General features: G+C 48.1%; 1 protein-coding gene across 5 annotated transcripts in view; it reads right to left on the bottom strand.

Annotated features, from left to right (window-relative positions):
- LOC135558777 (zinc finger protein 521-like) overlaps positions 1-13,687 on the bottom strand; it is a 166,090-nt gene that overhangs the window by 76,715 nt on the left and 75,688 nt on the right. For 4 of the 5 annotated variants that reach the window (XM_064992901.1, XM_064992900.1, XM_064992896.1 and 1 more), the window contains 2 exons: positions 9,816-13,381; positions 9,365-9,449 (listed from right to left, as the gene is read on the bottom strand). In XM_064992901.1, the coding sequence (XP_064848973.1) occupies positions 9,365-9,449; positions 9,816-13,025 (3,295 nt within the window). In that variant the 5' untranslated portion in view covers positions 13,026-13,381. The remainder of the gene's footprint in view (positions 1-9,364; positions 9,450-9,815; positions 13,382-13,687) is intronic. The other variant, XM_064992898.1, reaches the window with a different exon arrangement.

Consider the following 13,687-nt stretch of genomic DNA (forward strand, 5'->3'; position numbering starts at 1 on the left):
TGAGCAGCTGGGTCACAAGCACTAAGCACATTAATATCTTCTTAATGATAATAATCATTATGGCATAAGCACCTTCCCCAAAGTGGGCCGGCTTGTGGGAAGTGCCAGGTTAGCATCATTGTCGTTGTTAAGGTGAAAAAAAAACAGAGATGAAATGACTCTTTTAATGGGCACTATCTCTCACAGCACAGGCACCATGATAATGACGAAAGTGATGAGATTTCTTCCAAAAACATAGTCCCTGCAACTGTAACATCTATCAAAACACTTGACACCTATGATCAATATTTAATCACTGTATATGAACAAAAGACACACGGAATATATTACAACAGCAGCCCCAACCAACAACAGCCTACAATTTGTCTACCAACTAGAATAACACATTTTCTCTCACAATCCTTTCATTTCAATGTGGTTTATTTACTCTATACTAGACTCTCTAATTTTTTGGCACCAATCAACCACAGTACCATCTTCCAGAGTTTCCCAATCCATGAAGCTACCACATCCTCACAGTGTTTCCCCATGTACCCTCCATCCACCTCATTTAATATAACTGTCACTGTTCACCTATCATAGGCTATTATCTGTCTCATTCACGTTCATTATTGAAGCTAATGATCTGTTGTCCTCTCGGCTCCCCATTTGAAGGAGGACTACATTAAAAGGCTCTTACTAACTTAATTAGTAATTATCAATGTTAAAGATTAATCAGCGCTAGAGTGGCTTAAGGTTGGCGTCTCCAGGCGCCCGATGGGACAAATGGAAAGACAAAAGGACTTAACAGAGAAGAACATCTCCGAACATTCTACCACTAATGTCTAACTAACTAATGCCCGGCCTTGCTCAAGGTGGAATTATTTTATTTTTTTAACATCTCAATAACAAATGTCTATGTCCCAGTCGACTATGTTGTGTTTTTATAATCAGATAAATTAATATAAAGATACATGTGTCAATAAAAAAAACATCAAAAGGCAACAAAAACAATTCCCGATCAACGATATTATAGACTTGAACAAAATATTTAACAAAAGCATAAATCTAAGCTCATGAACCAAAAAGGCACTGAATCTTGCACAGGATTTGCCTTTACTTAACTGTTGATAAGGCAAAAATAACTATACTGTATGCTCTTGCTGTCTTGCATTACAAGATGAGCACATCTATTGTGGCGGGGATAATGTTGTAACAGAATTCAACGTGTAAATAATGGATAATCAACGAGGGACTATGCGTTCTATGGAAAAGAAGGAATTTGGTGGAAGGTGTGTTCCACGTGGAGTGGAACTAACCTTCAACAGAGGTGCATTATCCCGTTTATACCACGGCTATAACTTAACACATTTGCCGCTAAATATGTGTTCATTTGCAGGTAGAAATGTGTTCAACATCCACTGAAGTAGGAAGAAAGTTTACTAGACAGCTAAAGTTGTTGCTTTGGCAACCAAACAGACTTGCTAGTTTCGTTAACCAAACCACCAGTCCAAGCTTGCTATTATACAACGCAAATAATGTTTTCAATTCGACTTTTGCTTTCAAAAGCAGCTCAAACATAGAACATGTAAGAATGAACTATTGCCATTGGATTACACTGTGCTGATATAGTGTGCATTAAAGGGAAACCATGCATGCTCTAGAATACCCTTCAAGCCAATTAGAAATGAGTATTCAACAATTCCATGCAGATGATGAATGCAGAACACACGTTATCCTCCACATAACAAAACTGAAACGGATCCTCTAAATGAAAACCATGATCCAGGCTAAACCCGCGCCACGCCGACACAATTCCTCCTCAGCAGAGTCGAGTATCTGTACCTAGCAATGATATATCAACATGAATGCGTAACATGTCATGCAGCTTTCATCCTGGGAGTTCCTGTGTGAGTTCCATTAATGAGAAAGGAATCGCCCAGGACCATCTCCTCTCCCAGTGTTCCGGAGTGTGTTGACGATGGAGCCTGAGGGGGCTGCAGTCACAGAACGGAACAGGGGAAACAAGGAGTAACTTTCTGAGAGGAGGAGCTGAGGAGGGGAAGAGTTGGAGAGATAAAGTGCAGATCTGTTATCTCCTCATCTACTACGTTAAGAGATCCGGTAAGGAGAGTCCACTGTAAGAAATTGTACACTTACCTTTTCATTGACCTAAAGGGAACATGGCAATTGTTTGTAGCCTGTAGCATAATTCTGAGTATAGTAAACAAGCTAAAGAAACATTTCACCCAGGCAAACAACAGGAATACCACACGGTACCAAATTAAATGGAGGTCAAAATGACTCTGAAACTGGGGGTAAAAATCTACGGGACAATTTCCTCTCTAAATGATGGGTGTCCGTTTTCATGTGCCTGACCTGTCTCCTTGACAGGAGAAATGGTGATGCTTTCACTGCATGGCTGCAGGCAGGTCTGCTATCACACGGGACACAGGAGGGGGGTTGGGAGGGGGGGGGGGGGGCTGGCCTGTGGCCCGCAGCACCTGAAACCTATTAGAGAGCGCTTTGGAACATTCCACAGGGTTCCTTCACTCCGCTCCACGTTGGCCAGAGGGCATCGTAAAGGTCTTCACTGAGAGGGACGCTCCCTAGATTAGACGCCCAGTTTGTTTCGATCACAGACCCAGTGTACTGTACAGGGTGAGGCAAGGAGAAACAACACAACCACCAATGCCTGAGAACGAAGGGATGACGCTTGTAAAACTGCTATTCATATGGGGCTGTTGTTGTACAAGTCAGGAAGTACAGCATGGCAAAGGTACATGTTACTACTACAGTAGTACAGGGGCAGTATAGATGTCAAGAGCTCTTCTGAATGGCAACAATGCAAATGTAATATGACACCCTCTCTCCTCTGACAAGTGACCACAACATGAAAAGGGAGGTCTTTATCAAATAGACCTAAAATGTCAAGAATGACTATAATCTAACAACACACTGCAACAGATCATGTTTGTGTTCAATACTTTGCCATCTGGACTCATAACAGCCAGAGCCCAATAGTGCACTCACACTAAAAAACAAACAGACATAAACACACAGAACCCAGTGCCAACTATACGGCGCTAGCTAGCTCTATGTACACACAACTGTCCCTGCACTGTCCCTGTGTTTATCTGCAGCATCAAGGTCCATCTCCATGCTCTGCGTTTGGCTGGCTCTCTGTCCGTCCAGGCCTCAGTGTTATGCTCGGTGGGTTTAGCTCGATGTGTCTGTGGCCTCTCCTCTGGCCGCCCGTGTCCATTTGCTCTGCGGGTATGGCAGGCCCGAGCTGACAGATGGCAGCCCCTCTCCTCCACTCCCGTTCTGCTCCCGCTCCGGAGTAACACAGTAACTGGTTTTTCCTCCGACGTTGACCTTGCCGCAGCCAGCCAGCGATCCAGGCTGGCACTCCGCCTGTCGAACAGGAGGGTAATGAAGTCCAGTGCCGCTCACATGATTATTAAGGCTTTGACGCTGGGGGGCCTTTTGAGGGGCTCACGCTCTACCCCCCTCCCCTCTCCTCCCATGTCTGTCGTTCACACACCAAGCGTTGATGAGAACAGTCAATCGTTACACAGCACTTTGGAAACACCAATTGTGCGCCATAAACAGTTGTTCAAAAACTTTGTGGATTCATTGGGTATATCTTTGGCTGTTTGTTGTTGGTTCATAGCCACATAACTTGCTTGTGATGCGGCTTTACCACCAGGATGTTTTCTCTGTAATGCTTTCCAGCAAAATTGTTATCGTACATCTCAACTGGATGTACTACTGCATATTCTCCCAGCTGACACCAACAGGGAAGGAGTTCATAGATAATCCAGGTATAGATAGATCAGCGACTCTACCATTGGTGGTGACAACCTCTAAAGCCAAAGTCAGTCTACCACAACACAATGTTAGCCCTGTAATTCTCCCCATGCAGGCCGGAGGGAGGCATCTCTCTCCAGGCACGCTTAGAGTCTGGGTCACACTATGTGACGACGGTCTGGGATTTGAGAGGTGTGGGTTGCACCGTTGACCTTTACGAAGGCAGAGCTGTCTGTTTGCACTGCTCCCATAAGCCCCCTCCCCGTCTGACTGCTTAGCAACCCTCTCGGACCGGGGCAGGCCGTGCTGCGCATGCTCCGATGGCCTCGGTGACATCTCGGAACCTCCAGGAAGGGACAGGACAGGAGAGGTTAATTCTGATCATCCAGTATTTATAGTCCACTTCAGAACAAGGGTTGGCATTAACACTCTAAAGGAGACATCCCTCCTGTATATTAATAAAACATAGAGAAGCCAGGATTGGAGAACAGGAAGAAAGAGCTTTCTACCTCGAGCTCATTCCAGGTCGGCAGAGCAACCATGTTACGTGGTAGCTGGGCTAGAGCTACAACAACAGCCAAATTCTTCATTAGGTTTTTAATTATAAGATAATGCTATTCTGAGGAACGATTTCAAAATATCAAAAAGCAAAGGTTGAGAAAATTGTATGCTGAGTGTAGGTGATAACAAGAGAGTACTGCAACCACATCTCCTCAAAAGGATCTGCCAAAACAAAATCACCATGGTGACCTGACATCTGCCTACCAATCATCTGCCTACCAGTCCAGACATTGTTTGCTCAAAGCTTGTGCAAACAAACTGTATGAACTGTGGGAGCATCACATATTTTCTCACATGTTGGCCTAGTCTGTGAGGTGTGGGGAAATGTCAAGAAAATCTATTGATAAAGACCACATCAGACTGAGCTTGTCTGGCCTAGGAACAGATCATCCCAACGGTGATGCCAAGAACCCCTGCTTTACAACAAACATACCTTTCCATGAATTGTACCTTTACCGCAATGCCGCAAACATTTTCAATGCAGACAGTCTCTCAGTTAAAGGAGTCATTTGTAACTTTTTTTTTTTTTTTTTTTTACAAGGAAGTAGCTAGAATCCATGAGGCAAAAACTGTGCAGTTGAATGTGTTGAAACTAAAGATACTGTATGCAGTATATTTCTTTGCAGCCTGTTTCACTATGCTACTCGTGGACACCACATTAGCTCGGCAGAGAGGTAGAATGTAACGGGAAGGAAGGTGCGCTTAATTGCATATTAGCAGCAGCACACTCGGCTGCACAGGAGGTGACTGTGCTAACGAACGGAGAGGCGTTATTATTAATCACCAATTAATAAAAAGCAGGCTAGGAAATCACACTCTGTCTACTCTGTATACAGTACGCATGGCTTCCTTTTGTTTCCAGTGGCTGGTCTGGGCTGGTCTGTTCTCTTATTTATTTCATAACATTGATCCAGTTCCTGTTGCTGTGGTGTGTTGTGTTTACTATTGGGTTTAGGAGTCTGATCCAGCCCCCAAGGAGTGAAATGAGAAGCTCGTTCCACTATGTTTGTTAACAGACTAAATGTGTATGTGCCTTATGAATGACTTTCATTCACTGAAGAGCACAGGTAGGCTATATCTTATTGTTATGCTGTCTCGTGGTAATAACAAGCAAATCAAAAGAGGATTTCGGGGCAGACATTTTGGGGGGGGGGGGGGGGAACAACACTAAAACCATCACATTTCTTTACGCACCATGAAAAGAAATGTCCTTTAATGGAGTAGCGAGTGAGTGAGTGTGTCGCCACCAGTGAAGAAGAGACGGTGACAGAGATGGCATAATCAACACACCATTGCCCAAGCTGCTCCAGGGACCAAAAACAAGGAGGATATGTGTCAGGGGTAATTTACAGCCCTTTAGAATGCAACAAAACAAGAATTTTAGCCTCAAATACTGCTATACTTCTCTGCTTACTCCATCATCACTAAAAGCCAAACACAGTACGGGTTGCCAGATTGGTGGATGGTACGAAAAAAGAAACACGCTTTTTAACTCTAAAATACAGCTATACTTCCCTGCTTACCCTATCATCACTAAAAGCCAAACACAGTACGGGTTGCCAGATTGGTGGATGGTACGAAAAAAGAAACACGCTTTTTAACTCTAAAATACAGCTATACTTCCCTGCTTACCCTATCATCACTAAAAGCCAAACACAGTACAGGTTGCCAGATTGGTGGTTAGTATGAAAAACGGAGTCAGGGAGAGTCAGGGACGGAGAGATAACAGAGAGAGGTAGAAACTGTAGGAGGGCTAGAGACCTCATGCTCCTCACCCTCCTCTCTCCAGCTCTGTAACGGCCCACTGTGCCTGCTTCACACAGAGCGGCCAGCTGTACAGCAAATGTGCCTTTCCCCCGTCCCCCTCTCCCCGTCCCCCACCCCCCTCTGCCCAGGCTGACCAGGCCACCGCCTCTGTGAGAGGGAGAAGGCTCCTCCCTGACTTGGCTGCAGGCTCAGCGTTGTCCTGTCACCAGCCCAAAAACCGGTAGAGGTGACCCCAAAACCACTTTCTGGAATGTGCTGCCCAGGGTTTGTTGGTTTATGATTGTCCTTCTGAGCCTTGCCACCTTGGCTGGAGTAGCCACTTGGGCTGGACCAGTGTAGAAAGAAAGGATCAAAACTGTGAAAATGGGGACCCTTTTTCACCTTTTAAGCACCAAGCTCAGTGCCTGTGCTTTACAAACGTGTCAGTGGTCACTCAAATCCACACAGTGGTATTTGGAAGAGTAGGATAAATGGGTCAAAAGTCCCCCCCCCCATGATTTTCCAAATGTCAGAGTTCACAGGGAGGTTAAAGTGAATCTCTGTGGAGAGGTGATGGCCTGCTGGTTAAAACCCAACAGGCTTAACTGACATATGAAAGACCTTCAAAGGCAAACAGTTCAAAACAAACAATATAAGTGGAAAATGAATGTCAGTTAAAGCGTTTTGTCTCATTCAACTTAAACAGATGATGACTGACACACATCGTTGTTTTGTCTGTGTGGAAGATGTGGAATGCCTTAATCAGCATCCGACACACACAAAAAAGATACAAATGAGGGATTTGTGGGTTGATGACCACAACAGCTGAAAGCAGTATAAATGTGTTTGTCTCTGGAGATGAATCGGACACCCTCAGTTCTGTAAGTGCGCCATGCCAACAAAAAAAAACTCTAAACTAAAGAGTGGCCAGCTGTCTTCTGCGCTGCTATTAAATTGCTCCTTGGATGGTGGCGATATCATTTTTTTCTCCATAGGAGCATCACACCAGGTCCCCAAACAGAGCGACCAGCTGTACAGCAAATGTGTACTGATCCATCTGGGCCCTAGCAGGCTGCAGCCTCCATCTTAAGACACATGGGGCTGTTTCCAGGGCTTGGCCAGGACTGGTCTAGCCTGGTTAAACCAGACTGAATGCTGCATTCGCATGGGGGACAATGGTTCATTCTGACCACTTTGGTTAGGATGGGGGAGAGAGGGAAAGCTAGCTTTTTGGTTAGGATGGGGGAGAGAGGGGAAGCTAGCTTTTTGGTTAGGATGGGGGAGAGAGGGGAAGGAAGGAAGGGGGAGACAGAGTGCACTTGGCTTACGTTCGGAGACTATTGTATTACAAAGATAGACAGCTGAGATTGTCCTGTCTCGGTCGGTGAGACAATTCTCGGGCCCTGTTATTCCATACACTTAGTGATAGTGGTATGTCAGGCCACATCACTATATATAGAGTTATCAGTGTGAAGCGACACCAGTGCGAAGGGGGGCAGAAGTGGAGCGGGGCATGGGTTGAAAACAGCACCCCTATGAATCCAGCGACTGCTCCATTACCTAGGCTAATAACGCTGACAGCTGAGCGGAGATGACCCCAGACCCCAGTTTCCCCTGTCCTGTGCAGATGGCCATTAAAGGGAGAAAGTGTCCCTTTTTCAGGGAGAGAGAAAGAAGGTATTTAGAGCTTTTTCTAAATGAGGAAGGTGGGGTTTTGGGGTTTTTTTGGGGCCAAATTGGCTTTGTGGTCATAACAGCCTGCTCCGGGTTTAACCCTCCCATTGTGGAATAGGGAGAGCAGAGAGAGCAGAGAGAGACATTCCTCAGCATATACAACCAACCAAGGTCACCTCCGAACAATGTTGGTGTAATTACATAAGTTAAGGCAATTACTAAGCATTTATTGTCATCTATTTCAATTTGATCTATTTGAAGTGTATTTTGTTTCATACATTCCATAAATCAATATTTTATTTTGATCCATCGCACATTTGTTTTTATTCCGAATAGAGTCAGAAAAGTAGGACATCCTTCAATAAACCAATCATCTATCCATTCTTTTTCTGAAACTGTTTGGATTCTAACATTATGGGGGAATAGTATGTGTGGCTGAACAACATAAAGTAACCAGTAGGGGGGTTGTTTTGTACCAAAACAGCGTGCATCATGCCAGCTTCTGATAGAGAAAGGACTAGTGCTAGCATGGTGTTGCATTAGGCACCCCCAGTAGTGTAGAGAGAACAGATCAGATGAATACAAACCAACCACAAATTTATACACTTTCAGTCACACAGAAACACACGCACATGCACACACACACACACACACAGCACACAGCACAAAATCAAAATCACAAATCACATGCCTGTGATTGTTTATGCACAAACAGTGTGTTCCTGATAGAATTGCCCAGCGGTCCTGATAGAATTGCCCGCCGCGTTTAAATTCACCTGCGCCTAGGAGCGAGTCCCAAACCGAGAGGCGGGTTGGTTCCAGATCAATGAGTCTCTCTCCCACTGAAGACAACAGATAATGCAGTGTAATGAAAGAGCCGCCAAACGAGATGAATAAATGAATGAGTAAAGGAAGGTGAGACTGGAATTCAGACGCCTACTTAATTCAGGCAAGAGAGAAAGAAGCCTGGGTTTTGAATTGTGTGTTCTCCGCTAATTATTCTACCTGCATACAAATGAACGCCAAAAGTAAAGGCGTTTGAGAATTATAGAACAGAAGAGTGTGCTCTTTGTGTTGGAATCAAGCGTTCAGAATACTCACGTGTTGAATAACAAAGTGTATCTAGAATCTTGTTTGATGAACTTAGCGTACATGCATCAAATTGTGCTACATGGTTGTTTTTACACATTTCATACGGGATCAGGCATTTCAGCACTGACAGACCAAAATGTCTGAAAATCAAGGGCAGGCTCACACATCATGTTCATGCTTGTGTTTCACAGAGGCTACCATCATCAGTTCACAAGGTATTGACATAGAGGATTGAATATTATATAGTTATGCTAACAGTACTTATTTGTATTACAACAAAGGGTGTATTTAGTACTACACTGAAGGGAGAATGCGAAAGGTGTAAAGCCACGTGTAGTAATATGCTCTGGATAAGAGCATCTGCTAAATGACCAAAATGTAATAGAAATGTAATATCTTGGGGAAATATGTTGAATAGTTTGACTACTTGAGACAGTTCCTAAAAAAAAAAGTGACCATAAACATAGAGAGAAAATAAGAACTGAGTAACCTCTCTTACCTAGCATGTGATTGGCCACGTGGACCTGGATGTCCCATTCGCTGTAGAAGACCATCTGACACTTGATGCACTGGTAGGTCTTCTTCTAAGCAAGAAACCAAGAGAAAAGGACAACACAAGGACACATGGATTTAGAGTACATCAATGTCACATTCTTACTGAGCACTCGGAGGACTTACTGAGCACTTCTTTGGCTAGAAATCCTGTAGCCAATGTCTGCGTTTAATTAACAACCAAAAAACGTGGATACTTTTCTAATTTGGCCATTTTCTAACACATTAGTTAAATAATATATGGGTTTCCCAGACACATGTTAAGCCTAGTTCTGGACTAAAAGGCGTGGTCAATTAAGAATCTCCATTGAAATAGCTTTATAGTTTAGGACTAGGCTTAATCTCTGTCCGGGAAACTGGCTCATTGTGTTCATCTCCATTGTATTAAGTTCTCTCACCTCCTCAGTCTGTGAGGGGCTGGCCCTGGGCATGGGGGAGACTTGTGGGGTCCTGAGCTGCCCGCTGTTGCTGTCCCCTCCCTGCTCCCTGTGCACCGTCTGGACGTGGTTCTGCAGCTCAGCCTCCGACTCAAACTTCACGTTGCAGCTGGTGCACCGTGTCTTGGTGGCAGTCGAGGAAATAGAGGAGGAGGGTGATGACGATGAATGGGGCGGCTTGCCTTTCCCCTCTCTGGGGCTGAGTCTCTCCGTCTGAGCGGTCCATGCTGTTACAGGCATGGCTGGGGTCGTGGCTCCTCCCCCTCCCTGCTGCTGCTGCCTGCCTCCATTCATCACCGTGGGGCTGGAGCTCTTTGAGCCGGCGGCGCTGACACATGCGGCACACAGCCCGTAAGGCAGCCCGTTGATGTCCAGCTTCACCAGGTCAGATTTGGAGCGGAACTCCTTCAGGCACGAGGCACACTTGAAGAGTTTCTGGTTGGCCTGGTGGTGTTGTTGGTGGTGATGCTGGTTGTGGTGGTGGGAGGCGAGATTGGTGGTGCGGCCAATGGGGTGGTTGGTGGACATGGTGCCTGTCTTCTGCATGTGGAAGGTGCCGTGAATCTTGAGCTCCAGGGTGGAGGTGACGGTCTGCATGCATACCACACAGCGGAAGCCCGTCAGGGAGTTCCGCAGGTCGGGGTGCATCTGGCAGTGCTCCATGAAGTCCTCCTCGCTCTGCAGGGGCATCTTGCAGATGCGGCAACTGCCCGTGTCTAGGCTCTTGCTGTGGGTGACCTTGTGCTCGGTCAATGTGAGCAGCGAGGGGAAACGCTCTCCGCAGATGGGACACATGTAGTGCTTGACGGGGCCCAGGTGGGTCTGCATGTGTTCCCTCAGACCTGCCTCTGAAAAGAAGGTGCGCTGGCAGACGTTACACTTGTGGGTGCCCTTGATCATGTCCGACTTCCTCTTCGCCATGGCGCTCTCGCCCGGGCGGATGTTGTGGTCTCGGAGCTGGTGGTTGGTGAGGAGTGAGTCCATGGTGTATGACGCCCCGCAGATGTCACACCCAAACAAGGGGTCAGCGGTGTCCACTTCCTCCTCACTCCCATCGTGGTTGTTTGGGGACTCCAACACGCCTCCTGATCCTGCCGCTCCTGCACCATGGCTGTTGGACAGGAGACCCTGTAGCTCTGCGTCGTCCTTGGCCGCCGGGTGGTGGTCCGCTCCTCCGGTGGTGGATCCATTCGCACCACAGTTCTGGGCCTTGCCCTCGAACACACAGTGCTTTTCCCTCAGGTGCTTTTCCAGAAGTACGATGGCGTGGAAGGCCTTGCTGCAGAAGCGGCAGTTGTACTTCTTGCTGTGTGTGGTGATGTGGCACTGCAGCTCCACCTCCGTGCCGAAGGACTCCCCACAGAAGATGCAGCGGTGGGCCCGGCCCTGATTCTCCAGGTGGCTGTGCTTGACATGCAGCTGCAGGTCGGCCTCGTGCCTGAAGTCCCAGTTGCAGGAGGTGCAGCGGTACACCTTCTTCTCATTGCTGTGCTTGACAGCCAGGTGGAGCTGGGTGGACACCTTGGAGTCAAACACTTCCTGGCAGAGGGTGCAGCGGAAGAACACAAATGTGTGCATGTCCAGCAGGTGTTTTTGCAGGTCGTCTACCGAGGTGAACTGCTTGTCGCAGCTCTCACAGATGTAGTAAGTGGAGGTGATGGTAAAGTGGACCGTCACATGCTTCAGCAGGGACTCCTGGTTGGGGAAGTCCTTGTTGCACTGGGGGCAGTTGAGTTGGGGCTGCATCCCATCCAGGTGAGTCTTCAGGTGGGTCTGGAACAGGTCCAGGCTGGTGTACTTGGCCCCACACTGGTTGCAGATGAACTCGCTAGTGCCACGATTGCTGCGAGAGGAGGAACCATGAAGGAAAGATTGATCAATCGATATGGGTGAGGAAGGGCTGAGGGTCCGCAGAGACTTCTTTCCATTGTTGATGTAGTTCAGCGCCAGAGGAATGTTCTTGTGGTTTTCTTTGATGTGCTTGTTCAGCTTCAGAACGCTGTTGAAGATGGGCGAGTTGGTGCAGTAGGAGCAGGAGTACACCTCCACAATGGGCTCCTTGGGAGTCACCTCTAGCGGGGAGTCGAAACGCAGGCTGCCCCCGTCACAGTGGGTCTGACGGACGTGCTCCTCCAGGGTGGCCTCAGTCAGGAATCCCATGAAACACTGGGGACAGAAGAAGGCGTTACTCTCCTTGGCCACGGGGCTGGGGAAGCCGTGGGAGCAGCGGATGTGTTCTTGAAGAGAGTTGAGGTCACTTAAAACCTCGGTGCAGAAATTACACTGAAGCAGGGTGTCAGGCAGGCTGCCCAGCAGGGTGGCATGGTCCTCGGCATTGTGCACCTGCTTCAGGTGCTCGTTCAGGTTGAACAGGGAGGGAAGCACCTCTAGGCAGAACTGACAGGTGTGTGCCTGCTCAGGTTTGTCAAGGTGCATGGTCCGCAGGTGTATCTGAAGCACGGCAAGGCTAGAGAACACCTGCTTGTTGCAGTAGATACAGCTGTAGGAAATCTTGGGCTGCTTGGACGAACGGACCCCAATGTCGTGTGAGGTGTGCTGGGCGGCCCTCTTTCTCCTCCCCCGGGTCTTGGGTACGGGCGGGGCTGTCTCCACCATGGTGGAGCTGTCGACGGAGAGGTTGGAGTCTGGGGTGGTGCTGGAGACAGAGGTGTAGCCCACAGTGAGCAGGGATGGGCTGTTGCTGTGGTTACTGGATTCGGGGAGCTGGTGGATATCCATGTGGGCGTACAGGTCCTCCACAGAGAGGAAGTGCTCGGAGCAGACGGCGCAGTTGTGACCTTTGCGGTCGCGGCTGTGGGCCTGGTCAATGTGGGTCAGCAGGACACCCTCGTCGCTGAATGGCTCGTGGCAATAGATGCACTGCAAGGCGCCACACAGGCCACCGTCCTCCGACGGAGAGCACTCTGGGTGGCACTCAGCGATGTGCCTTTGCAACTCCTCAGGGACATCAAAACCCTCCTCGCAGCGGCTGCACTTCCTCGTCTCCTTCAGCTTCCACTCCTCTCTGGAGAGGCCGCTACCTGGCCCCCCGCCACCACCGTCTTTGCCCCGCTCGTGGACCTGCATGTGTCCATGGAGGGAGCTGGAGGAGAGAAAGCCCCTGCGGCACACAGGGCACTTGTGGGGCTTGTTGGAGGCGTGGGTCTTCATATGGATCTTGAGGTGGTCGCTGCGTGAGAAGGCCGAGTCGCACTCGCCACAGTGGTACTTTTTGTCGCCGGTGTGCAGCTTGACGTGGCGGTCGCGGCTGCGCTTGTGCTTGAACAGGCGGCTGCAGAAGGTGCAGCTGAAGGGGAGCTTGTCACCGTGGCTCTGCTCGTGGCGCTTCAGGAAGCTCAGACGGCTGAAGGACTTGTCGCAGAACTGGCACGGGTACGGCAGGCCGGGACCCCCTTCATCCTCGCCAAAATCATAGTCTTCACCGTGGCCGGGGGAAGTCTGGTCTTTACTGGATGGAGATGATGCAGGCCAAGAACAGGAAGGATCATCCTCGAGATCAACACCATCTGTACAGAGTTACAGAGGTACAAAGAGAGAGAGCGAGAGAGAGAGAGAGAGAGAGAGAGAGAGAGAGAGCGAGAGAGACAGAGACACAGAGACACAGAGGCAGAGAGCATAAGAGAGAGAGCATAAGAGATAGAAGAAGGCAAAAATAAGGAACAAGAGGGAGAGGGGGAAAGAGAGAAGGTGTTTTGTCAGATTTCATTAGGAAGTCATTTGTCTCAGCTCTGTTAAATAGTAAAGGTGGGCTGCTGTGGCATTAGTCAGTATGGTAATTGCAAGGTAGCTAAGTATGCATCTACATTCCTTTG

The sequence above is a fragment of the Oncorhynchus masou genome, chromosome 17 (assembly GCF_036934945.1).
Source record: "Oncorhynchus masou masou isolate Uvic2021 chromosome 17, UVic_Omas_1.1, whole genome shotgun sequence".
Lineage (NCBI taxonomy): Eukaryota > Metazoa > Chordata > Actinopteri > Salmoniformes > Salmonidae > Oncorhynchus > Oncorhynchus masou.